Raw genomic sequence first — 26726 nt, 5'->3', positions numbered from 1 at the left:
AGATTTGTATAGTCAGATGGTGGTTGCAGGTGGTCAATAGGAAACCCTGGACCCGGGTTTCGTGCTACTTGGCCACATTGCAACTTAGTCGATAGGATTCGATCTACACTAAGCAGAACTTGACACATATGACATTGATCACCACCCACTGATCAATCAATTGTGATTACATCTCAGTCCTACAGGAGGTCGGTCGCGGCTCGGTTAGCTCAGTGGTAACGTCTCTGATTGTGAATCTGGGTGACACGGGATAGAATCCGTCAGGGTACATCAGTTCCCTCAAGATTACAGGTACAGCTTGCTGACGAGTGCCAAGTAGCACGAAACCCGGGTCCAGGGTTTCCTGTTGACTACCTCCAACCACCATCTAATCTCAATACATAGTGCCCGCAGTGTCGAGTCACCTAGACTGGTGGCCACATTGCAACATGATCGATAGCATTCGATCTGCACTAATAGGGACTAGACAACCATGAGATTGATCACCACCCAGTGATCAATCAGTTGTGAGATTTCCATAGTACCGTAATGAACAAGAACACATAAATGGGGAAAACTAAATGTATTTGAATATAAAATTACAGAATCATTTAATAAAATCTGAGAATCATACAATAAATACTTCATATACAAAATGTCAATCCATTGTTCTTTGGTTTTCACATTAATCATTCATTATTCTCGTTCTCTTTTATTTAATCATCTTAACCTTCTACAATCAAGTAGTTTACTTTCGATTGATGATACATGCTACTTATATCTATCGACATTAGTAGCATACACTACAATCCCTCTGAAATTAATGCTTATATACATATATGATACATATATAATGTTATGCAACTACTACTCTGGTACAAATAACAATCTGTTAACAACCTTTACACCTATAAAAGTGATATATATATACAATTGTTATCTGTGAACCATTATTGTTTTGTCAATTAATTAGGTTAGAACATTGAATGTATAAATCCATATCATCTATCTATGTATATCTATATATATATATATATTTTTCTAAACATTTCTTAGTACTATGCCTTGAATTGAATAAATTTTTACACTTTCTAAATAGTTATCTTTATATGAATTCAATTGAAAAATTATCAAAATATAAAACTTTTATAATCTATGATGAATCAGTTAATTAAATAGTTTCTCAAATAGAGGCACAATGGAATTGACAACAACAACAACAACAACAAAACATAACCCAATAAAATCAATAATTTTTTTAATCTTAACAATACTTGAATAAGTCACATTATTATCATTACCATTATTATTATTATTATTATTATTATTATTATTATTATTAGTATTATTATTATTAGTATTGATTTAAGGTGGCTTGACCAATGTACATGAGATAGATGAGTTAATACTGATCACAGTACATATGATAAAGTATGTTTCTGAGTGAAACTCCACTTTTTATTCTTATATATATATACCATATATACCATATATATATCACTGTTGATATATCGATTAGTACTATTAGTCTAGGTCATTAAATGTTGTCCAAAGTTTTTGATGAGTATTTAATTCATTCTATAATGAACTGTATAAATATTCACTAAGTGATTCGATTTATCTACTTAATAAGAATAAGAGTAATATTATCAACATTGAAATGTTTCATTCTAATAATTCTAATAATTTATCATTATATCATTTATCATTAATGGTAAGTTGATTATGTTGATATATCTAATAAAAGAATTGATCTATTCAAATGATATTGGATCATTTATTTGATCTTTTGTTTTTTTTTTTTTTTGTGAACATTTCATTTTAGACTTCATCTTCTATCATTTGTGAATCATTCAATTCAGATATTCAATATTCTGAATTGACTCCAATTGATTTAAATACTACGAATACAATTACAACATCATCTAATATCATAGATCCTATTACTACTACTACTACTACTACTATTACTCCTCCTCCTCCTGCTACTACTACTACTGCTACTACTACTACTACTGCTACTGTAACAAATGTTATAGAAAGTAGTATAATTCATGAAAATAACAATTTACCTATACGTTGTAAATCATTAGAAATAAAATCAACAGAAAAATCTTTAATAAATTCTACTTCAAAGAAACGTCATCGTAGTACTGTTGAAAATCAATGGAATCATTCAAATTTAATGAATACTTTAACAAATTTAAAATATCATCATACAAAAAATAATTTATGTTTATCATTGAATGGAGAACAAAAACATCAAGAAGAATGTATTATAGATGTAAAGAAACGAAGAACTGTGGATGATAATGTAAGTAGTTCTTATTTTCTGATTAAAATTAATATTGAATTGGTTGAAGTTAAATATTAACACTGTTGAATGCCGACCAGTTCAGTGGTCTAGTGGTTAAGCGCTTATGTGTGAGACTGATAGGTCCTAGGTTCGAATCTCGTGAGGCTGGATCGTGGATGCGCGTTGCTGAGGCGTCCCATAGTAGGACGAAACGGCTGTCCAGTGCTTCCAGGCTTTCCATGGTGTGGTCTAACTTCAATTGACTCATGAATTCAACAATTAACTAGTACTATTATTATTATGGTGTACAAAGTTGATTATAATCAATAATATCGTAGATCAGATAAATTGATTTTCTAATTTAGAAAAGACGTAAAGAAATTAGAACATCTCAATAGTGGTACAATCATAGATTTGTTTTTATCAGATTCTACTTATAAAAGCTTAATAGAGATATATTAGTTTTTAATAAGTAGGCTATTTGATCTAACTCTGATCAAAACAACCATATATATGTACACAAATGGTGTTTAGAATCTAATGGACAACTGAATTTTCATAGAATTCGAGTTATTAACAGTGAAAGAAATCAATTAATAAACTGTATTTAGTTTTATCTTAATCATTTGATATAATTTAACTGGATCTTGTTGAGAGACTAATGTCACCTAGTTCAGTTAGTTGAATAGTTTTCATTCGGATGATAGTTTTTGGTCAAACACTGTAGAGCCAATGAAATGTCACTGAGCCCTAGTCAAATCATCATGCAGTTGGGTCACTGAATATCGAACAGTTTACCGATCATCCCCGTTTAGGTCAGGGACAACCAACGCGCATCAGTTAATTGTACGTCACGGACTGGCCCATGCGGTGGTGATCACGCTTTCGCCTGTACCTAATTTAAATAATATACTTCTATGGTTAAGATCATGAGTCAGTTGAAGCTAGACCACCATGGATTAGTTGAAGTTGGACATTAACACCGCCCACTGCCCGCTCAGTGGTCTAGTGGTTAGGTGTTCGGTCGCGAAACCAGTAGGGTCCTGGGTTCGAACCCCGCAGGAGACGAGGTCATGGATGCGCACTGCTGAGTTCCACAATAGGACGGAACGGCCGTCCAGTACTCCCGGGTTTTCCATGATGGTTTAGCTTCAACTGACTGATGATCTTGACCATTGGGATTACTATAATGTCCACAAAACCCATCTGATATTAATATATTTCTGTAATAACTTCCTTTGTATTGTATGGTCTTGAAAGTATCCATATTACCTTGGTATGATGAAGGGATAATCCACATTGGCTGCTGACCACGAAGTGTGACTTTGACGTCAGCTGTTGGTCACACCATTCTCGTCTAACTCGAGTAGGCCCTTTGGTGATCTACAATACGTTGTCACGTTACTTCAATTGAAATATGCTTGAAACTTTGCGATTGATTTTCAATAAAATCATGTGGATACTTACTTCAGTTATCTCGCAAAAATGCATTCAAGAAGTATTCTTCAAAGTAGATTAGTTAAATCTGATATTTTTCTCTTGAGGCTAAATAATTATAACTGAAATATATCTTTTTGTAATGTTTACCATCGTTTCTTGTTATCTTTTACGAAAGATACATTTGTTGATATCATTCAGATGATTTAAAAAAAAATCGGATCCTTAATTTATTCCGCGAGTGAACATCAATTCTAGGATTCAGACACATTCAGCTAACGAGTCCCAAGTAGGACAAAACATTCGTCCTTGATTCTCTTGCTAGCCGCCATTCATCCCTAAACATTCTTAGTTGTTTACAGACAAAGATAGTCTATATGAAATGATATCTGGAAATATATTTGATAATCAAATTGAACAGTTGTATAAATAGTAAACTGATGTAATGATCTCGTGAAAACTTTAATCTATTCTAATACTTTTGTTTATTTAACCTCACTGTCATCATGTCTAACAGAAGTTTATTATCAGTATTATTATCATCCTGTAAAAATAAGTATATATATATATTTGCGATTGTACAGCTTTGAAAATGAATTCGCCGAAAAGAGAACTCTCCGCTGAACTAATCTTTCTAATTTAGATCGCATATCTCATGTAAATATGTGAAGAACTATACTTCAATTGCCAATACCAATGTATTATATTGAGAAGTAAAGATGGTTGATTATAGGAAACCTTTCCAAAAGATAATATATTATTAATTTCACTTTGAGTATGTCTTTTTTTATGAACATCACTTGTGTAGAGAAAAAGATGACCATTTTAATAACTTTGGAGAATTAATCACAAGGACCAGATAGCTATGTCTTTTAGTTCCCTTATATATATATGAAGGACGCTGTTATTTCCACTATAATTTTTACCCTAAATATTGATAATACGATTTGATTAAAGGAAGCCAAGTATGACATTGGGGTTTCACACTAGTTGGTATTTAGCAGAAAAGTATATCTACAATCTTGAGGAAATAGATGTTTCATATCAGTCCCAAATTAGTGTCAACAAACACCGTTGACACTTCATGTGGTAACCAACCTCTTATAGGATTGAGGTGTATACTCACTTATTGATCATTTGGTAGTACAAAGTAAAAGTATATTTCCTAGTCGAAATTCCTAACTGTAAACCTAAGTCCGAACTGAAATTCCGAATTCTAACTCCAAAATCTAGCCCTAACTATTCTTTTTTGAGTTTTTATTCAATAAATTATTGGTATATATCACTTACACTCTAATTGGCTAAAGCTTAACTTCACCTTCTCAAGGTTATCTCAAAAGCCAGTCAAGGTCGTCAGTGAGGTATCATTTCATCATAGTAAACAATGTCATGCTGCCTACTTCTTGACGTTGATTGAATTCTAGCGATCAGTTTAGCAATGCTGATCGCTTAATCTAGTAGCTATATTGCAACTTAATAGATAGAATTTAACCAGTACTAAAGAATACGACATTTGTTATTACTTAGTGACGACCTTAGAGCGACGCTAAACTGACCGTGAGAGTGTTCACCTAATAACTGGGACCAAATGAGGGTTATAAACCAATGTGAGGAATAAGAATTATGATTTAAAATTGACGGCTAGGCTTGGGAATGAGATTTACAGTTTTCATCAGGAACTGACATCAGCTATAATGCCAAAACTCTATTTGACCAAATGGATGAGTGAATGTCGTGACAAAAACCGAGACCTGTTATCTTATACCTGATTATAGTCTCACCCTGTAAATCATGTAATGTCAAATCAGAATCAATGAAATGATCAGCAAAATTATTGATCGGTATTCTGGTTCTACTTTTCATTCATTTTTTCTCTTCGTAATTATTAGATGCTTCAAGTTGGTTCAATGATTCCTGAACCATCAGCAGTTTATAATTATACTACTAATAAAACATATGAATATGATGAATTAATTCATGATTATCCAAAATTTAAATCTTTTAATCAACAAGTAAATATGAATAGAACGTATTCACATTGGATGAATTCATATGAACAGTTTGAAAATAATAAAGAAGAACTGACAAATGAACTATCTACAAATCGTATACAATTAAAACAATCGATTAAAAAAGGCTCCACACGTGAGAATATACCAAAAACATTGACGAATAATGGTAATTGGAACACTTTCAGTGATACAATGAATGTTAATCATCATAAAGATGAAACAGATAATGAATTATCATCTGCATCGGAGCTTACAACTGCTGCGTATAATGTTAGTTAATGAATTTATTAATGAAGATTATTTTATTATATAATTTGAAAAGGATTTTTATTATTGACTGACATAGTATTGGGTTCACTGTGTGATCTTGAAAATCTTGAGGGTTGAGTTCGTGTTTGAAGTACGCAAGTGTCTCGTAGTTAATAGATCTCAAACATGGATAAAATGGATATATTCAATTTTTGATTAAGATCATGAACCGATTGATGTTAAACCACCATTTAAAGCCTGGAAACACTGGACGGCCGTTTCGTCCTATCGTAGGACTCTTCGGCAGTGTATACCCGCGACCTCACTGGCGGGATTCGAACCCAGGACTTCCAGTCTCGTGAGCAGTATCTTGCACACACACTGCTGAAGAGTCCCACGAGAGGATGAAACAGCCGTCCAGTGCCTCCAGGTTTTCCATGATGTTCTAGCTTTAATCAGTTCATGATCTCAATCAAAAACTTAATAATCTCCACAACCCCATACAGATATGTTCAAGTCTGATTTTTAATAATTTGAAGTTGAAATCAATTAATTTCAAGTGATGTGCTTAAAATTTAAATTTCATGTTTCTATCATTGTCTTTCAAATATCGGTATTCTACGAAAGAAATCAGGACTTGTCATAATGTTGATGGAGTTTTGTTCTCTGACCTGGATGGTTTGGTCGTGGAGTTTTCATCGTTCTTGTGAACGATATCATCAGCACAAGACTTCTACTTGTCACAATGATTCTAAAAAATATGTTGATCCTTGAAGAACAGAAATCATCGGTTTTTTCAGTTAATGCACTTACTTTAATAGTTGGATTCCTAAGTCGGTCTAACTTGGACCACCAATGAAATCCTGGAAGCACTGAACGACCGTTTTGTGCCGGATCGTGAATGAGGATTAGAAACGGTCGTCTAGTGCTTCCAAGTTTTCAACGGTGTTCTAATTTAGATCGATTCATGAATTCAACTATTAAATTTACTAAAATCTCCACAAATCCCCATTCTGATAATACATTTATGTATATATTTATGGAAGTTAAGTGAAACTATTATCTCGTACAATTCAATTGTTATTTTAAAAGAATTCTAGTATCATTATTACTAATCAAGTCAAGTGAAACGCAATCAGTCAGTTTGGATATGTTTAAATAATTAAACAACTGATACTGTTCTTAAATTCTCTTTGATTGAATCGATATGAAGATCAATTAAAGAACCATTGAGCATCAATGATATAGAACGGAAGATGCTCATATTTTCTTATACATATCAATTCGAATTCATTCATACTATCGAGTAATTATACTATGTATATCTTGTGTGTTAATGGTTAGTTATAGGTAATTTCACTAGGTGATAGAAACCAATTTCATATGATTGATTTAATTATCTTTCTGATGCTTAAAATTTTGAGAAATACTTCATGGTTCTTAACTGATTGTGAATGACTAATTCGAACATTCCATCCTACACTATTAAATAAATATGAATGCTAGTCTTTATCTGAATAAATCAGTTTTGAATCAGTATTCACCAAATTCAGTATTGGCCTCCAAGCAATATCATGAAGTTCCTTGTTAAAATAAGGCTTTAATTCAACTACACGAAAACATTCTTGATTAATAAGCTGTCCACGTATGTAGTTCAACATAAACTTGCTTTCATATTATTCTTCATTTCTATGAAAAGCTATGACTTTTGATTATATTTTCATGTATTTCATGTAATAAATTGTAACGCATAATACAGAGGACTAAGACCAGTCAGTCAGTCAGCTACAACGTTGGACCAGGCACATATGTGCATTGGTCCAATTTGCCACACCTAACTAGCATAATGTGATGAACACCAAATTCATAGAAGCTACTTCAATGGTAGTCATATATAGAAGAAAGATTGTATATAAGGATATAGTATAGGAAGAAAGAATTAGTTGGTAGAAATCAATTTTAATCTCTTAGTTTAAGGTAAGTTAAAGAATGGATACACCGACGCCATTGTGATCGATTCTGAGCCATATTATCCACAGTCTCTAACCATTGGTTAGAACAGTCACGCGGACCCCAACCAAGTAGTTTGCATCTACCAACATGGCTAGAAGACTAGAAGTCAGTGATTTCAAGGACTGATGCCACGTTTTGGTTTGCCCGCCCCTAACTTTCTTTCAACCATCCTCAACACTAGTCAGTATTGCGTGTTATGGTAATCGGTGTTCAGGCATACGTAACACGTGGCCCAATCATCTCAGACGATGTAGATTTACAGCCTCATCAACTGACTTACCATAATTCCCTAACACCCTTTGTCATAAAGCAGAACAGAACGAACTGCCACGCAGTATACTCGTCCTTTTATTGATAGACGGATATCTGGCCTTCGCCATAGGTGACGTAAGTTGGCAAAGGCCAAACGAACTTTTGGGATCTGTGCTGAGATCTCGTCAGACACCAATCTATTGGGACAGAGGACTAAGATGCTTTCATGGTGGAAAACGTCTGTCGGACAATGAGACTAAATCTCATGTCTATTAAGTTAATTAGTTTTGAACATTCATCTAAGTGTATGTATGAGATCAAATGCCACACTACAATATCTCTGTACCATGAGGAAATTTTGTACATAGTGATCTCCATCTTTACCCTCAGTGTTTTTTATTTTACATCATAGTAATTAAGAGTCAAAATAGTAATAAAAAAAGATGATTCACTGGATGTTTGTTGAACTGCCCGGTTTTAATGGAACTCTCTGCGTAACAACTGATGACAGACAGAGTTAGTCCCTAATATAGTACTCAATGTTTAAATGATTATTGGAGTTTATTAGTCAATATATAAATTGTCACTACTCGAGTACTGTATAATGCTAAGAATCATTTGAGACAAGAAGGTCGTTTAAAAATGTAAGTAAGTTTTACATTATGTCAGTCAGTCAGCTACAACGTAGGACCAGGCACATATATGCATTATGTAGTATTTACTGAATGTTGTTTTTGTTCACTTATGTATATTACATTGTTACTGACATTGTACAGAATGGGCTTTATTTAATTACGAAGTATACACAACTAGCAGTTGACATTAAACATACATTTCAAATGTAAAAATTCTTCATTAATAATCTTTATAACTTCTTTTTTTCCACAATAGAATTTTGTACGTCGTGTCGTTGATGATACATTGGATCGTACAGTGACATTTTGTGAACAACCAAGACATGCTATAACAGCTTTAGAAAATATTTGTACAAGAGCATGGCCTCAATTAGAAGTGAAACGTCATCGTAATCGAATACGTGCCTATCTTAAGGCATGTAGACGTAATTCCAAAAAGAATAAAGGTCAAATCAATATGAAAGAACCACCTGCAAATGGTTTGTCAATTGAAGCTCGACAGCTTGTATCAAAAGCATTAACTTTAGTAGCTGGGGATTTAGACTACTTAAGACAAGTGAGTAATTGATTTATTGGAAGTTAATTAGTACTGGTGTAATTTTTATGAATTAAAACTAAACACTATAGTCATACCCCTTACTGCGATATTGCGTAATACTAGTTTAAAATTAATAGCCGCTGATAACTTTTGTTGATGAGTGCAAAAATTAAGTTATACAAAACTGTCAGATTAACAAACGAACATTTACCCTGCTAGAGGGTGAATAAATCAGTGCTGAGGGACTGTTTACAGTTCTATGTGTAAGCATTATAGAAGTGACAAAGGGCCGTGTAAAAAAGTCTTTATATGATACTTAGATTGTTGGATATTGATTTTAAAAATTCTGTAGTGCAATCATTATGAAAACGATTAAAGTGGCTTGTAGGTTCAGTCAAGTTCATTTATATAGTGACAAAACTAATAAGGTGTGTGCTATTTAATTATGATAAAAAGTTGTCAAGTGAAGTCATGTAGTTTAGGTCAGTAATAAACCCTAGTTAGATAACACAGTATAGTCGTTTCGTTCAATTCCTCAACAGTATGTATCAAAAAACTCACTGAGGACCGCACAGTCAACGTTCAGATATCGCGGTGGGAGTTTAAACACTAGATCACTGATCAATGATCCAATGGTTTAAGTGTCTAGCTTCAATCAATTTGCTATATTTAACAACCATGTTTCTGTGTTATCATCAGGTAACTTTATCATACTGGATATCAATGAACTCCACCGGTCACAACTTTCCAGTGTTTCTCAGTATAGAGTTATGGAGATTGTTGAGGTTTTGATTGAGAGCATGAATCAACTGATGTTAGACCACCATTGGAAGCCTAGAAGCACTGGACGACAGTTTTTCCTAGTATGGGACTCTTCAGAAGTGCGCATTCGCGATCCCACAGGTGGGACTCAAACCCAGGACCTTCGATTTTGCGCGCGAACACTTCCGAGGGGTCCCATACTATGATGAAACGGCTGTCCAGTGCATCCAGATTTCCTATGTTTGTTCAACTAATGTTAGTTCATGATGTAAACTATAAAAAGAAATTAACAATCCTCATAAAGTTCTATACTGACAGTGAAAGTTAACTGTTGAATTCATTTCTCCTTTCATTTTTGTAGACGATGCAAGCAGAGAAAGTTAAAAATGAATCATTATTTTCTTCATCAAAATTAGACAATTCAAGTGAGAAATCATACTCTGCCGCTTCCACCACTAGGAAACGATCTCCTACAAGTTATTCATCAAAAATGAATTTATCCACCATAACAACAACAACAACAGCGAACAGTTTAGATTTCACAGATATTTCTAAACCGAGACATGATCAATTTGAAACTTATGGCGCTGGTGATAAGTTAAAATTTAATAATAATAATAATAATAATAATAATAATAATAATAAAAACCTTTGGAATATATCAAATAATCTATTAAATGATATAATAAATAATACATCATTTCCATTTACTGACCCATTATTTTGGTCGAATTCATTTATTCAAAATGCCAATTTAGATGGGAATTATTTAGCCACTGCGGCAGCGGCAGCAGCGGCTGCCACAGCGATGGCTGCTGTTAATCCAGCTAATCTGTTGAAATTATTACCAGCTCCAATACAATTAAACAATAACACATATTCATCTAATAATACTAATATAAATACGACTGCTACTAGTACTTCCTATTCTTTAACTACTTCACCTTTCACATCATCTTCATCATCATCAGTATTTTCAAATTCACCTAGATTATTAAATAATGACAATGTGAATAATAATGAAAATATCAATGTTACTACAACTACTACTAATAGTAATAATAGTAGTATTGATTTTGATGCGAAACATGATCAACTATTAACTATACAGGGAAAATATTCTAAACGAAATAAATTGTTATCACATACAACATGGTTCGATGATGATCATTTGTTCCAGGCCAGTAATAATAATAATAACAATGGTAACAATGGTCACTCCTTAAGTCCTAAGTTGAATGAGCATAAATTTATATCATCCGATAAAGATTTCAATATAGAATCAGAGATAAACAGACAATCTAATTTAATTAACTTTTATCGTTTATATTTGTCAAACGATCCAAGCCATAATAATAATAATGATTTGAAATATTGTTCACCACCGCCTGCACATATTAGTTCAATTCAATACAGTCCGATAATTAATCAAATATTGGACAGATTAACGGATTCATCATTATTAACTCATGTAAGTTCATTGCTTTTATTTAGAATTTTTCTATCTGGATAGGTTCATTTATATATTCTAGTCAAATCTTAGGTTCATACTGATGGACAGGACAAAATAGTTAGTCGTTACTCTTTGGTGTAATGTTAGTGGTACTGCTCGAGATACGATTCTCCTCCTCGAAATGCAAAATGTTGCTTCAGGATTCGGTTGCATCGACGCTTGAACTAATGATAGGGAATGAAGTAGTTGAGCGAGTCAACCGCTTCACTTATCTTGAGAGTCTCATCAGCTCTTGTGGTCTGGTGTGTGACGAAGTCTTAGCACGGATACAGAAGGCTCGACTAGCTTTTGCCAACTTGCGTCATTTATGGCGTAGGTGAGATATCCGTCTATCAAACAAAGGACGTGTTTACTGCGTAGCAGTTCGTTCCGTCCTACTTTATGGCAGTAAAACGTGGCCGGTAAGAGTAGAGGATATTCGTAGGTTACTAGTATTTGATCATAGGTGTCTTCGAAACACTGCTCGTTTATCCTGGGACCATCGAGTAAGAAACACAGTTGTTAGGAAACGTGTACTAGGTAAGGATGGCAAATGAATTGATGAAGTATTGAAACTGCATCAATTTAGATGGCTGGGACACGTGTTACATATGCCCAACCACCAACTGCCCCGACTTGCGATGTTTTATGGTATAGGAATAGGTTGAGAAAGCTAGGGGCGGTCAGACCAAAACATGGCACAAGTCCATGAAGTCACTGACAAGTGGACTGAGCCATGTTGGTAGGTGTAGACTACCTGGTTGAGGACCACGAGATGATAGCAACTGATGGATAGAGACCTTGAATGACATGGCTCAAAATCGTTCGTAATCGCGCAGGTGCATCCACTCTTTGTGTTCTCCTAAATTCTAATCTTCTAAATTCTTTATGTCTCTTTCTTTTTTCGCTTTCCAAATTTATTTCACTGGATTATAATCCTTGATTTACACCTTTGAACCCTAATGTTTCCTATTACTGTTTATACTTTTACTACCTTTAGCACTATGGGATCTGAATCGACAATTGTATCTGTGTGCTAATGTGGTATGGCAACTTCAACTGATGTACGTACGTACGAAGTTCTACGTTGTTGCTGACAGACTAATTAAGTATTACTGCTGATAGCAAAGGATTATGAATTGAAAGATTAATTTCTGATATACAGAACATATATGTCATCCATGTGTGTACAACATTCAAACAGTCTACTGATTTTATTATACAATGAACTCTTTCATTTTAAGCATACATATTCTGACTAGGAAGGATTTCGTTTGGGAATCCATTGTTATTTCTCTCTGGTGATAACTCCCACTTATAGACTGATATTGAATATTTAAGTGCATTTCATGAATAGCTGTCGTACTCTTCTGAACACAAGGCCTGTTTCTATTTTACGCTGTGACAATGACTCACAAAATTGGTCAGTAGTCTTGTTTACAGGGACTTTAGTTAACAAAGAATGCATTTATAGCCTACATATGATTAGACTACAGGAAGTGGTTGTTTTGACATTTGGTTCGAGTCACATTTTGTGCATATTTCCAGGTGTCTTTATTCTCACAAAGCAAGTAGTTATTTCTACTTTCGAAATCATATATAAATGTTAATTCAATAATATATCAAATATCATACGATCATTTACATTTGGTCTGGACTTTACATGATTAACATCTTTTCATACACAATTATATCAACTTCCTGAAGATCGCTGTCATCAAAAATGCGAGCTAGAGGATCACTGATATCTGACAGAAAGTCTTGGGGATTGTACAATCACTAACCTATAAGTTATCTGGAATGAAATCTTCAAGCTTCATGACAAACAGGATAGATACTCTTGGGTTATCGAATTCTAATTCAATGGCTACATTTTTAACTGCAATCAACTCATTATGTAACGTGAAAATCACCTATTAATTTTGATTTCACTCGTCACAGTTCCAACAATTAGCCAGTTAGTTATCATCAACATAAATGGGATTCGTCGGTTATAACTTTTCACCAAAATGTTTGGAATTAATCTCGATGCTATTCAGTGTTTTATCTCCCATAAAAATATTTTTTTACAATTATACTAGTAATCAGATTATTTTAGATGTACTACGTAAATTCTCTAAACATATCAAACAAACTTTAGTGAAGTTAGATTGTGTTTGATAGTGATATTCACGATGGATATTTAAGTGTATTTAGAACACGTCAGCTGAATGTGCCAGTATCGTTGTTCACACTGAGTTTCGAATCCAGTATCATTGACCTTTAATAGCGATGTGTTATCTACTAAACTACTGATTCCAGCTGGTCAATTACTTATTCAGTGGGTACAATCCAGGTTTACCAAAAACTCGTGACTAAATTGTGCAATAGAGGCGATCCACCCAGTATTTAGTATCAACAATGGAAAAATACCAACACTTACAGACGAAATCCAAATAGACATAACTTTATTTACAGGCGTCAGTTTGGATAAATTCAACAATCTATGCATCTAGTTAACTGAGCAAGAACTAATGGATTTATGTCCAGTTTATTAACTTGAATATTTTATAAAAATCTGAATGCATTTGTATTTCATTTAACAAGTAAACACTACTTATTAGTAGTTTGAGTTTAGTGAACAAATAATGAGCTTGAAAACGTAATGCAACTGGTAACACTATTTGATTGAATCTAATGTCATATTTTGAATCAAGTTTAAAGTATTTCATTATATGTAGTTGTAGGATTCCATGAAAATTACACAGGCAGTTCAGAGAGCGAAGTGACACCTCAAGGCGGCCTGCTTAAATATCTGGGCTACCTGTTTCTGCCATCTGATTATTTCAACAAGTTATCTGGGTTTTTTCGTTTGTTTTAACTTATAATTATGTCCATTAATCGCATAACCTATTCAGGCGCTTTTATGAAAAGCCTACGACCTTTCGCTGCACAGGTTACAAAAAAGTACTATAAAAGACATCGTGGTGGTTGGCAATATGCGTTAAAGAGAATGAATATTAATCATATGTCGATTCCAGAGCTGCTAAATTCTAAGTGCCGATCACTAATCAACAAAGTGGACTATCTTCAATCCCTACTAAGTCAAAATATGTATCGTAATTGTGGTGTCATCACAACTCAAGAATCTTGGTTAAATGATTTACAGGATGACTGCCTAGTATCACTACGTGATTTCATAATTTATCGTCCGGATCGATCAAACAATAAAAAGAGGTGTGGTGGCGGTGTAGCTACGTTTGTAAACATAAACTGGTGTCGATCTTCGTTTGTGTGTTTTAAGTTTTCAAATGACTTTATCGACTGTCTAACTCTAAGATGTCGTCCAAAACATCTGAATAGATACAAATATGTTTATGTTACCAATATCTACGTGACTCCAGATTGCACATCATCTGCACTATCTGTTTTCGCTGATGAATTCACTGAGTTCGCTGTTACTGCCTTCAGTGATTCACTTTCAGTTGTATGTGGTGATTTCAACTCATGTGACTGTAGCTTCCTTACGTCACTAGGTCACCAAAACTTAGTAGATTTTCCTACTCGTTTGGATGCTCATCTAGACTTCGTCTTCATTAATGATGTGGGTATATATGCGACTCGTAAACGTGCCCCATTATCTAGCTCGGATCACTGTATAATTCGTGTTCTACCTAAAGTATATGGAAAGCATGGAAAGAGTACACTCTTACATCAAACCAAGGAAGTCAAATATAGGAATTACTCAGGAGAAAATATCCGAAATCTGAAAAACATGTTTCATACGACTAACTGGGAATTATTTACAGATGACTCACTCAAAAACACTACTGATGTTATCACTTGTTACCTTAAATTCTGTTCTGATATTTGTTGTCCCACTGAAACCATTTTTGTAAGTTTTGATCGACTTACATCTTCACAACTAAAACGACTACGAAGGATAAAAGAAAGCATGTACAAGGAGAAGAACTCTAATGAAGTTCGTAAAATAAATGGTCTGATAAACCTAGAGATTAGACGTCTCAACTGTATGTTTACTCAAAAGCTCTTATCTTGCAAAAACTCTCCAAGTATGTGGAAATTCTTTAAAGAACTTACAGGTGACAGAAAGTTTAGAAGCGATAACCAGCTGAATGTTTGTGACTTAAATAAGTCTTTTGTACGTCAGTCATCTGATGTGATGCTCCCTCTATCCACGGGTTTAAAAAATAGCTGTGTTCCTACTTTCACTGAAACTGATGTACGAGGATGTCTCCAGTCGCTTAATTCATCTCGATGTTTGGGACCTGATGGTATCCCAAACATCCTTTTTAAAAAATGTGCTGACGTTCTGTGTCATCCGTTCACAACTATATTTAACAGATCCTTCTCATCTAATCTCATACCGAAAATGTGGAGAAAGATGAAGATAATTCCTGTACCCAAGAAAGCATTTGGTGATAAGAATGAAAAATTTAGACCTATTGCAATAACTTCACCCTTCCTCAAAACCATGGAAAAATTATTAATACTTCCACTTCAGTCTGCGATAAAAGAGCATACTGACCCATACCAGTTTGCATACAGACGCAAAAGAAGCACTTTAGATGCTGTTGTAGTTCTGCGTCACAACATAGTGTTCAACTTAGAAAAGAGTCAGAAGTATGTTCGATGTGCTTTTCTGGACTATACTTCAGCTTTTGATTCTATACCAAGACAACGTTTAATTAACAAGTTAATCAGCGTCAACACTGACAGCTGGATAACCAACTGGCTATGTTCCTACCTCTCTGGAAGGGAACAGTACACTGTGTTTGGAGGAAAGTGTTCAGAGTCTCTGCTGTCTCATGAAGGTGTACCACAATGAGCTGTTCTTTCATCTCTTCTTTTCTCTTTTTTTCTGCATGATCTGCCATCTTCTACAGAAAACACTTTTTTGAAATATGCGGATGATCTTACTGTATGTATGCCTATCTCTTCCTCTTTACATCCCATAGAAATGAATGAGTTCTTGTCTCGTATTGATTGTTGGTCTGTTGGTAATGGTCTCATAATTAATCCGTCTAAATGTCAAGCTGTTAACTTTAGTATGAGACATGAACGGAATCTAAACACCATTTTGAGATCCCATGATGCTTGTACCATCGGAGACTCTTTAATATACACAGTGTCGAAGGTCAATTATCTTGGTGTCACCTTTTCCTCTGATCTCTCTTGGTCTTCCCACGTTTTATTGTTATCAAAGAAGGTTTTCCGTCTGACCTACTACATAAAGAGATTGCATGCTCTTGGGATTACTCGTCATTTACTCTTACAATTTGTCAGTTCTTGCATATTACCTATTATTCTTTACTGTTCTCTATTATTCTTTCCCGGGCTTTTGAGGAAAGACTTTGCTGTGTTGCGGAGAGTGCTGAAGGCAGTTAGCAAGGTGTGTGGTGAATCTTTCGAGGTCATAATTAATATGGTTGTGGATAGACATCTAAAGTCATGCAAACTCCTGGCAGGTGTTATTTTGCCAGATACTAGCCATCCCCTTCACTCTTACCTTTCTCCTTGTATATCTTCTGGTAGAACGAGACGTAATTACATTAAAATCCATGCACGCAAGCAAAAGTATAAAAGTTCTATAATACCTTACCTAGCAAATATACTCTGTGACGAACAGGTTGTTGGAGTCAACCTAGTCAATAACTTGCATTCTTAACATGTCCTTAATTTTAAAAGTTGTACAGTTTTTCGGTTTTTTTCTTTAAAAAAAAGTTTTCTCTTTTTTTGTATTCGTTACTGCTTTTTTTGTTGTTGCGTAAGTAACTTGTTGAAATAACCTGTGCTGAGAATTCTATATTGTACCAAAACTATAATATTGAATAAAGCCATTAATAATAATAATAATAATGATAATAATAATAATAATAATAATAATAATAATAAGGTAATGGATATTCCTTGTTGACGAATTCCAAATAACACAAAATCTTGGTCAATCTGAACTTCCTGTCATTGCCTTCAGGAACCTAATATCAAATATAGTACAAACGACTCTAAGTAACTGAGATAAATGATCAAACTACAGTATGATCGATAGAACTCCACGAAACTTAATTAATAGACACGAACTAGAATCTAGTGATTAGTCAATGTAAAACACTATCTTGTTAACAAAATATCAAAATCGATATACATCTCTAAAATATTTGCGTATTTTTAAACAATATGACTGCAGTGAGATTTCAGTATGAATTTTGAGCATCAAATGATGGTGAACAAAGTTGTTTATTTTAAGATTATAAGCATACAAAGAACAGACGTGGATTGTCTAATGTTTGAAAGCAACTTTCACAAAGGACTTCCAGTTAAACCGTTTTACATAAAAAGGCGTAACCAATTTTTCTGTCTAGGTCTCCTTTTACTTGCTCACTTTTTGGTGAATAATAACTTTTTAAATAATTTAAATGTTTAGTGTCTTTTTCCCTTCATCAATTCGTTCTTCATCTTCATAACACATTGAGAGTTTATTGACGATTTTCGCTTTCTAGATTTAGTGATTTCATTTGGCTAACTCTCTTTTTCTGGAATATGAAACTATAACTTAGTAGTTTCAGTGCTCAGCTTTCAACCAGAAAATTGCAGATTCGAACCCAAATCCCACCAATTTCTACTCAGTCATATGGTTATTCTTAATAACCGTCAAACAATGTATGGTTCAAAGCCGAGTATGCTAATGAAAAAGACTATATAATGAATAGTAATTTTGGGTAGAGGTGTATAGAATCATATGTGGAAAGTATAAACTGACATTAGGATGACAGGTGCATTGGTAGTGATAAGAAAATAACAATTTGAATAAATTCTTAACATAGGAAGTAGGCCAAAACTGGGGAAGTTAAACCTTTTGACATAAGTCATTTAAAAACAATGTAATAAGAAGTGTTATAGTAATCATTTTGAGTACATAAGTAGTGAAAAAGAATAAACAAACAGATGGCGTGGATAATTGGTAGAATTATTTACTAAGACTTATTGGATCAGACGAATGTTATAAGTTCTTTTTCAATATGGTGACTAGGGTTGTCAACTCGAATCCATATAGTTCCTGATATATGTAGGAGACAAAGTCGAATTCCTTTAGAAGTACCTGATGGTTTACTTTAAACAACTCTGAATATTTTGGCTCTATGTACCACAGTGTGACTATCAACTAAGCGTGATGACACAGGCCAGAGTATGTACACGATTGGGAATTTTCACCAGTAGAGTTGTAGTGTGAGCTACCTATAACCACATAAGTAGTATATAACGATAGTCAGGAATAGGATGTATTTCAGTAGAAGATAGAGAAGGAAAGAACGGGAACGGGAAGCAAATGGTATGAAAATGCAGGAACAAGGAAATCTGAGACGATGAACTGATATTTGCAAAAGAAACAGTCAAGTTTGAGACAATTGATTGATATTTTGCAGATTAACTATTTACTGTATGGATCTCAGATTTTAGTGAGATATTCTGTAATTTCGTGTTCAAATACATCCGACTGTCTCCACTCGTGTTCTTGTTCACTACAAAATTACTTGGTGACGATGGTAGGACGAACCAGGAGAATTACTTAGTCACCATAATTGTTTCAGACAACAGACTCACAAGAAACTAGATCCAGATGAATGGAGGATAACTGAGAAACTGATGAAAGTTTTTAAGAGGAACGAGACATGTGGTCTTGGTTCCGCAAACCCTTAGTCGCCAGTTTGTTGTGACTTCGAGCCCGGCTAGTTATCACGCGATTTGTTCGTCAATCGGAATAACACTTACGCAATCTTGGTACTGCACCAAACTAACGACGTATCGACCGATATGAGCAGCCTAGCGTCCTTATTGATCCTTTGTTTGCCTAGCCCATCCAGTTGAGTCCAGAACGCCAATAACAGCTTCCACTATGCGAATCATCTATTTCAAACATACTTGGTTTATATACCAGCCAAACAGACCGCATCACACCATAAAATAGGAAATAACATTTCTACAAGATAAAGCCAAAAAGTGGTTATGATTGTGGGAGACTGTAATCAATAAACTGAACATAACTTAAGAACAGTAAATCCTATAATAATAGTCCATGAGTAAAAATGAAGCTTATAATAAGCAGAGTATAGATATAAATAATCTTGTTAGTGAGCGGTTATATAATGGGAATGTATATATAATATTAGTCCATTAATAGTTCTCAGAATAAGGACGCTAGGCTGCTCATATCGGTCGATACGTCGTTAGTTGGGCACAGTACCAAGATTGCGTAAGTGGTATTCAGATTGACTAACAAATCACGTGATAACTAACTGGGCTTAAAGTCATAACACTACTTATCTCTTGTTATATTCACTATTATAAGACAAGCTTGTTAGAAGCGTTGGCGAGACTACAATTTATGGACGAACCAATCAGGTATGAGATAACAGGTCTTGGATTTTGGCGCGAAATTCACTCGTCCTTTTGGCTGAAGAGTTTTGGCATTATAGCTGATGTCAGTTCGTGATGAAAACCCTAAATCTAATTCCCAATCTTAATCATCGACCGTAAATCATAATTATAATTCCTGAACACTCTCAAGGTCAGTCTGGCGTCGCTCGAAGCTCGTCCATATATTATAATCTCACCGAAGCATTTTATCGCATGATAGTGTTTGAGGCCAGTTTAGTTTTTATGAGAATGATAGGAAAATGTTTGGTATAATATTTATCTGAAAAAGAAACATACAACTTATAATGATTCTTTCTTTTCCATAACTTAGAATGATGTGGAATTTTTCATACAAAATTATGAAATTACCAAGGTTGCCATTCAACAAGCACGTTGTAGATCGAACTTAATTTTGAAGAAAATTGAAATTGTAGAAAATCAAATTAAATCTTCTTCAACAATCAATTCAAAAACAATGCCATTAAATCTATCTTGATCACTTATATATATATAATCTGTTTATTTATATATGTAAAGAAAGAATGATTCTTCAGTTTGTCATTGTGACAATTATTTACTGTGTATAAATAATGCGATCGGAAAGTAAAGACAAGGAATCATCTTGAATTTACACTGTGTTATACATTAGAATTCTATAAACAGGAACTAAATCCTGACGAACTGAATTGTGAACGGAAAACAAACAACAACAGAGTTGTGGTTATTTCATTTCGTTTGTTATTGTTGTTCATGTTATTTGTCTTTTTCAGTGTATTGACCTACTAACTATAGTTAAATGCCAAAGACGTCTTTTGTTTTTTCTTTTTAGTATGTATGTACATTGATTGCTCAATAGTTAGTTATTTTGAGAAATGTAATTCACTTTTGATTTGTTAAACATTTAGTTTTAAAACAAGTAGGTTTTCTGATGTATTTTTCTTGAACAAGCTTGTTGATTGTCAAAGTAAAACAAAGATGCAGCATGTTTAAAACTTCATAACAAGATTTATGCCCAATATTCAATTAATTGTAGAACGATTAACCAGTGTTTTGGTGATCAGAAAATTTATTTTAGAATGATAACGAGAAAATTGCTATCGGACCATTTAATAATGTAGTGAGATATACTAGACTACTTATTAATCGTTTGAGTAGTATAATTGCGACAGGCAATTTTTGTACTCACACGTTTTTCAAGCATTTTGATAATCCGGGTATTATTGTATAGACGAAACGTCAATGACTATCCTCTACACATCATTTTGAAAAACTAAGTGCCTCCAAACTAAAATGTATACAGATTCCAGTTTTCGCTAATACACTTCATATGATTGCGAGACTGATCTACAAAATCACAATTAATACATGATATATCAAACTTTCAATAAAATGAATCCAGGAATCTGTCCAACTATGATCGTAACTCATTTATAATTGTCTTAAAAGTACAGTTTTTCTCACAAACTTTTCTGCTAGTAAACATAAGATGGTAAAAATAGTAGGTCAACATTTTTGTAGACAATGATTACATTTATCAGTATAGGGTTATGTAGATTGTTGAGCTTAGATTGAATATCATGAATGATCAATGTTACATTTATAAAGAAAAAAGACAATTTAGAGAAGAGAATTTTCTGAAAAGTTTCATTTATTTAAGCTATACACACGTTTTTATAGTTAATAAATTTGTTATAAATGATGGTTGCAAAATGTGGCCATTAAGAGTAGAAGATACTCGTAGGCTACTGGTATTTGACAACAGATGTTTAAAAAATATTGCTCCCAGCTGCTGGTATCACCGGGTAAGTAATGGTGAGGTTAGACACAGGGTATTAGGGAACGATAGTAAATCAGTTGATGAGGTTGTGAATCTTCATCGACTGAGATGGTTGGGTCACGTGTTACATATGCTTGAACACCGATTACCACGGCGCACAATGCTGGCTGGTGTTGGGAGCAGCTGGAAGAAAGTTAGGGGCAGCCAAACCAAAACGTGGCATCAGTGCTTGAAGTCACTAACTTCTAGTCTTAGCCATGTTGGTAGATGCAAACTACTTGGTTGGGGTCCGTGTGACTGTCGTAACCAATGGTTGGAGACTGTGGGTGATATGGTTCAGAATCAATCACAATGGAGTAGGTGTATACACTCTCTATCTCCCTTTAAACTAAGAGATTAAAATCGCTTCATATCCTTTTTTCTACAGATTAATTCTTTCTTTATGTACTATGTCCTTATATGCAATCCTTCTTTTATATATTACCACCACTGAATTAAGTACTTCTATGAATTTGGTATTCATCATGTTATGCTAGTTAGGTGTGGCAACTTGGACCGATGCACATATGTACCTGGTCCTACGTTGTGACTGGCTGACGATAAATGATGGCCTGTATTAAGATATAATGAAATTGATTAATTAAAAAAAGAAAATTCCAGCAAATATACTAACCATAAATATGATAGTATAACAAAGGAAACTCACTTCACTGAACTATCCTTATTCTTCATCAATCATACAACGAGACTCCATATATATTTAATCATTGAATTTACTGACCTACTCACTTACTTGTGTTTACTTAAACTGCCAATAAATATTACAAACGTTTCGTACATTGTAAATAGTTTTATTTGTTGTGATTTTAAGGTATATAAGTAGTTTGTTTCACAAAATTAACTGTAGAGATGTTAGGTTTGAAGCTTCACGAGTTCACTTAAATCTGTGAACGAGAACAAGACTCAGTGATCAAAGACCAGTAATCTAGCTATTGATGCGTTCCAGCCCCGCTATCTAGAAGAAGTTCAAGCTTGGTATGGAAAATATATTCTGCAAACAGCCAGAAAACGAGCGAGCACCACAAACACAATTGAAAACGTATATATATATATATATATATATATATATATATATATATATATATATATATATTGCCATGGAGCTTTTAAACATTTAATCGATAAGTTCATCAATCGACTATGTGCGTGGGTGGTAAGGAATGCCCACGCATACATCTGCATACAAGCTCCACAAAGATCTATCGTCCCCAACAAGGGATAAACTAAAGTCTCGACAGCTATATACAATGGTGGATTTATGTTGTGGGAATAGTTAACATAGACTTATTTTGTAATTAGTTCTTGTTATTATTCACATTTTCTTTTATCAATTCTCATAATTTATCGAATTACCATTATCGACTGTAAAATTGTTGTTTAAAAAACAACATGATCTTTGATCATCCGTTCTGATTTTGAATCCCTCTTGCATGACACATTGATTATCGCTAACAAATACACTGCTGTACGCATATACTTCTTGTATTCAATTATCCTCTGTTACGATAACAGAACTCTGATATGTTTGCTGTATATGTTTACAGATCATATAGATATTCTCATTACATGCTTTATCTAGATATACATTTCGGATTATAGCAATCATAGTTGGAATTACTAAATACTTATAATTGTGGATTACAAGACTAAAAGAAACTAGAACACGCCTACTTCGGACAGTTTAAGTAACATCTAGTATATGCAGAAAAAAAGCGAATAATAACAAGAACTAATTACAAACTAAGTCTATGTTAACTATCCGCACAATGTAGCTGTCAAAAAAAACACACGGTTTCTTAAACTGCATATGCATTTCTACTTAAGTTTAATTAGTAGTCAACGTTTTATGACAATCATTCACTGAACGATACACTTGTATGTCTCCCATGAAGTAAGAGTTTTATTTAATGAATAATAAGAAAAAGTCCTACAATAATAAAATAATAACTCTAAGGATATGACATAATTGTCAAAGTGTCATTAACAAGAATTTAAAGTTATTTAGATTGTGTAATTATTATTAGTAGGGGGAATATCAACCATTCTAACCAAATAACAACTGAATATAATCAAAAGAAAAACGGATTCTTATCAGCTATACATTATAATTCAATTAAAGAATGGATAATAACATATAGAGAGAATCTGTTATTAATTCTGTTAACGGATGATAATAATAGATTTATAGGCATGTATATGTGATTAAGAAAATTATAAATCACAATATTTTCCTTGTGTATATGTACGTGTAACTCAATTAGAAAAAAATAGTTTGTCCAATAGCATCAAAATATCGTAGAAAAAAACACAGTTGTCAACAAAATAAGATGGGCTAAGTAGGTAGGTAGGTAGGTAGGTAGGTAGGTAGGTAGGTAGGTAGAGAGAGAGAGAGAGAGAGAGAGAGAGAGAGAGAAAAAAAAGAATATTTATCATAATCGGATAAAAGTTACTGAAAAGAAGTATACAATTGTAATCAAGTAGTATTTAAATGAATCACCACAAATTGAAACTTATGCAATACACAATGTCGTCATAAGTGAATATATTAATTGCGTTAATTCAAAGATTAGAGTCCAAGTGTTCATGTTTAGTCATGGCCAAATCGATCTCATTGATCATTAACTGGAAAAGAATGAGTTAAGAAAAAAAAAGAATAGACACTATCGTATAAACACAGTAGTTAGTCATAAACAACATTAAGCCTAGCATAAAAGTGTATCAGCCCATATTGTCAAACTTTATTATGACGGTGGGATGAAGATAATGAATGAGTTGAAACCATTGTAGTATTAATGATAGGGAGAAAGATTAAATATTGGATAAAACGTCTTCAACCACTGTTCGAAGTTTATGCGCAGATCCTAACCAATTAGTCTGAATCTACCAAGGTAAGTGGTGGTTTACCGCCTCATTAACCCGAATTTTGTACTCTAAGGTTGCGGTCCAAAATAATCGAAATCACGATTAATTGAGTTTTTTCTCAGATCACTCAAGAAGTAGAATGCTTCCAACAAGGAAGTGAAAGTTTTTATGCCTCAAATAGCAATTAAGCTAACCTTATTTACACAACTAACAAATTCTTTAATTCGCGATAGGTGCAAATCATCAAACCGATTTTGAGCCATACTGTCTGAGATATTCGATCATTGGTTCCAACTGTTACGTGGACCCTATCTATGAGTCAATGAATTCATGAATAAGTATTACATTTTGATCTGACCGATTATAAACTTTTCCGATATACTTATATACTAGTGTCTACCATTTCATGCTAGGGTAATAGATAGTTGGGGGGTTCTCGTCAACGAACAATATTCTTAAAAATATTCTGCACAAAGATATATATATACTTACTTTGGCTAAATTAAGATCACAGTCAAATTGTTTAGTCCGATGACCTGATGTAAACATTTTTTTCTGTCTTTCTTTCAAATTAATTAAGATTCCACTTTTGTTGATAACTGGTACCTCAGATAAATTTTCTAATGGGGTTTTCCAATCAATTGAAAATGTTCCCAATAAATCCATTGATTCTATGATTAGTAGGTTGCTAATAAAATGCAAAACAAAATATCATAAGCGTTACAGAAGTTTATATATATACTGGACAGGATCAAAGAAAGGAAGAACAAGAAGAGAGCAATTAGCAACAGCCGAACACGAGCAGAGAAAGTCCAAGCACAAGCTGAGTACATAGGAGCAAACAAACAAGTGAGGAAGAGCATTAGAGCCGACAAGAAGAAATACGTGGAAGAACCAGCAACGACGGCGGAAAGAGCTGGAAGAGAAGGAAATATGAAACAGCTTTACGACACAACGAATAAACAAGCAGGGAAATATAGTAAATCAGAGAGACCGGTCAAAGACAAAGAAGGCAGGCCAATCATTGAAATTCAACAACAGAGGAACAGATGGATAGAGTACTTCGAGGAACTCCTGAATAGGCCGGCTCCAATGAGTCCACCGGACATCGAAGCAACACACACAGATCTTCATACAGATGTCAATCCACCAACGACGGAAGAAATCAGAATGGCCGTCAGACAAATCAAGAGAGGGAAAGCAGCGGGATCCAACAATATACCAGCTGAAGAACTGAAGTCAGACATCGAAGTAACTACAAACATGCTTCACCTTCTATTCAAAAAGATTTGGGAGGAGGAACAAGTGCCGATGGACCGGAAAGAAGGATACATCATCAAGAGGGGGCTAGACAGACGTTTTGTATTAATATTGTTATTTATTTATTTTAACACATAGACATTGGTACAAGGAGGCACCAAATACATATGCGCCACACAAATCTCATTCGATATGTGTGAGGGCTGTGATACTACCTGGATGCCCAAACCGAAGCAGGTGGTTTTCTTAGGGGGCCACACCCCGAGCCTTCGACCTAAAGGTCTGACCCACAAGGGAGTGGAGCATCGTAAGGAGATGCAGTCCGATGGTAGCCGGTGACCAACGATTGGTTCATACGCCATTTGTTCCCGTAGGATACTGGAGCCCATGTGCACCATCAGTTTGTGATCCGGTTAAAGCGCCGGACATTTGCTTTTCGTCCTCTCATTTTCGTAAACAACACCCCCGCCACGAGAAGGCAGTGAGTAGGACTTCCCTGTCAGAGGCTATATACGCGTGGCCATGTGAGAGCATTTCGAGAGGGAGAGCGGACTCTCCCCACTCTCGGCCGTACCAGGGCATTTAAGGGCTTTGTATTAATACAGAACTTCTGAACAGTGAATATTCACGACTACACCAAGGATTGAAACTAGAAGACCTATGAGTAGAATGGTGAAAGTGCAGTAC

General features: G+C 34.3%; 2 protein-coding genes across 2 annotated transcripts in view; one reads left to right on the top strand and one right to left on the bottom strand.

Annotated features, from left to right (window-relative positions):
• The window catches only part of MS3_00006099 (uncharacterized protein), a 60061-nt gene extending 37112 nt beyond the window's left edge, over nt 1-22949 (top strand). Inside the window, exons 3-7 of the mRNA XM_051214208.1 lie at nt 1805-2293; nt 5602-5994; nt 9130-9429; nt 10535-11644; nt 20412-22949. Of these exons, the coding sequence (XP_051067355.1) occupies nt 1805-2293; nt 5602-5994; nt 9130-9429; nt 10535-11644; nt 20412-20576 (2457 nt within the window). The 3' untranslated portion in view covers nt 20577-22949. The remainder of the gene's footprint in view (nt 1-1804; nt 2294-5601; nt 5995-9129; nt 9430-10534; nt 11645-20411) is intronic.
• Nucleotides 22950-23712: 763 nt separating this feature from the next.
• Nucleotides 23713-26726, bottom strand: part of VPS13A (Vacuolar protein sorting-associated protein 13A) — a gene marked incomplete at its 5' end in the record, with an annotated part of 134599 nt that continues 131585 nt past the window's right edge. Inside the window, 2 exons of the mRNA XM_051219127.1 lie at nt 23713-24539; nt 25272-25467. Coding sequence (XP_051067354.1) covers nt 24477-24539; nt 25272-25467 — 259 coding nt within the window. The 3' untranslated portion in view covers nt 23713-24476. The remainder of the gene's footprint in view (nt 24540-25271; nt 25468-26726) is intronic.

The sequence above is a fragment of the Schistosoma haematobium genome, chromosome 2, assembly GCF_000699445.3.
Source record: "Schistosoma haematobium chromosome 2, whole genome shotgun sequence".
Lineage (NCBI taxonomy): Eukaryota > Metazoa > Platyhelminthes > Trematoda > Strigeidida > Schistosomatidae > Schistosoma > Schistosoma haematobium.
The sequence above is the reverse complement of the archived record's forward strand: the minus strand, read 5'-3'. Positions and strand labels throughout refer to the sequence as shown.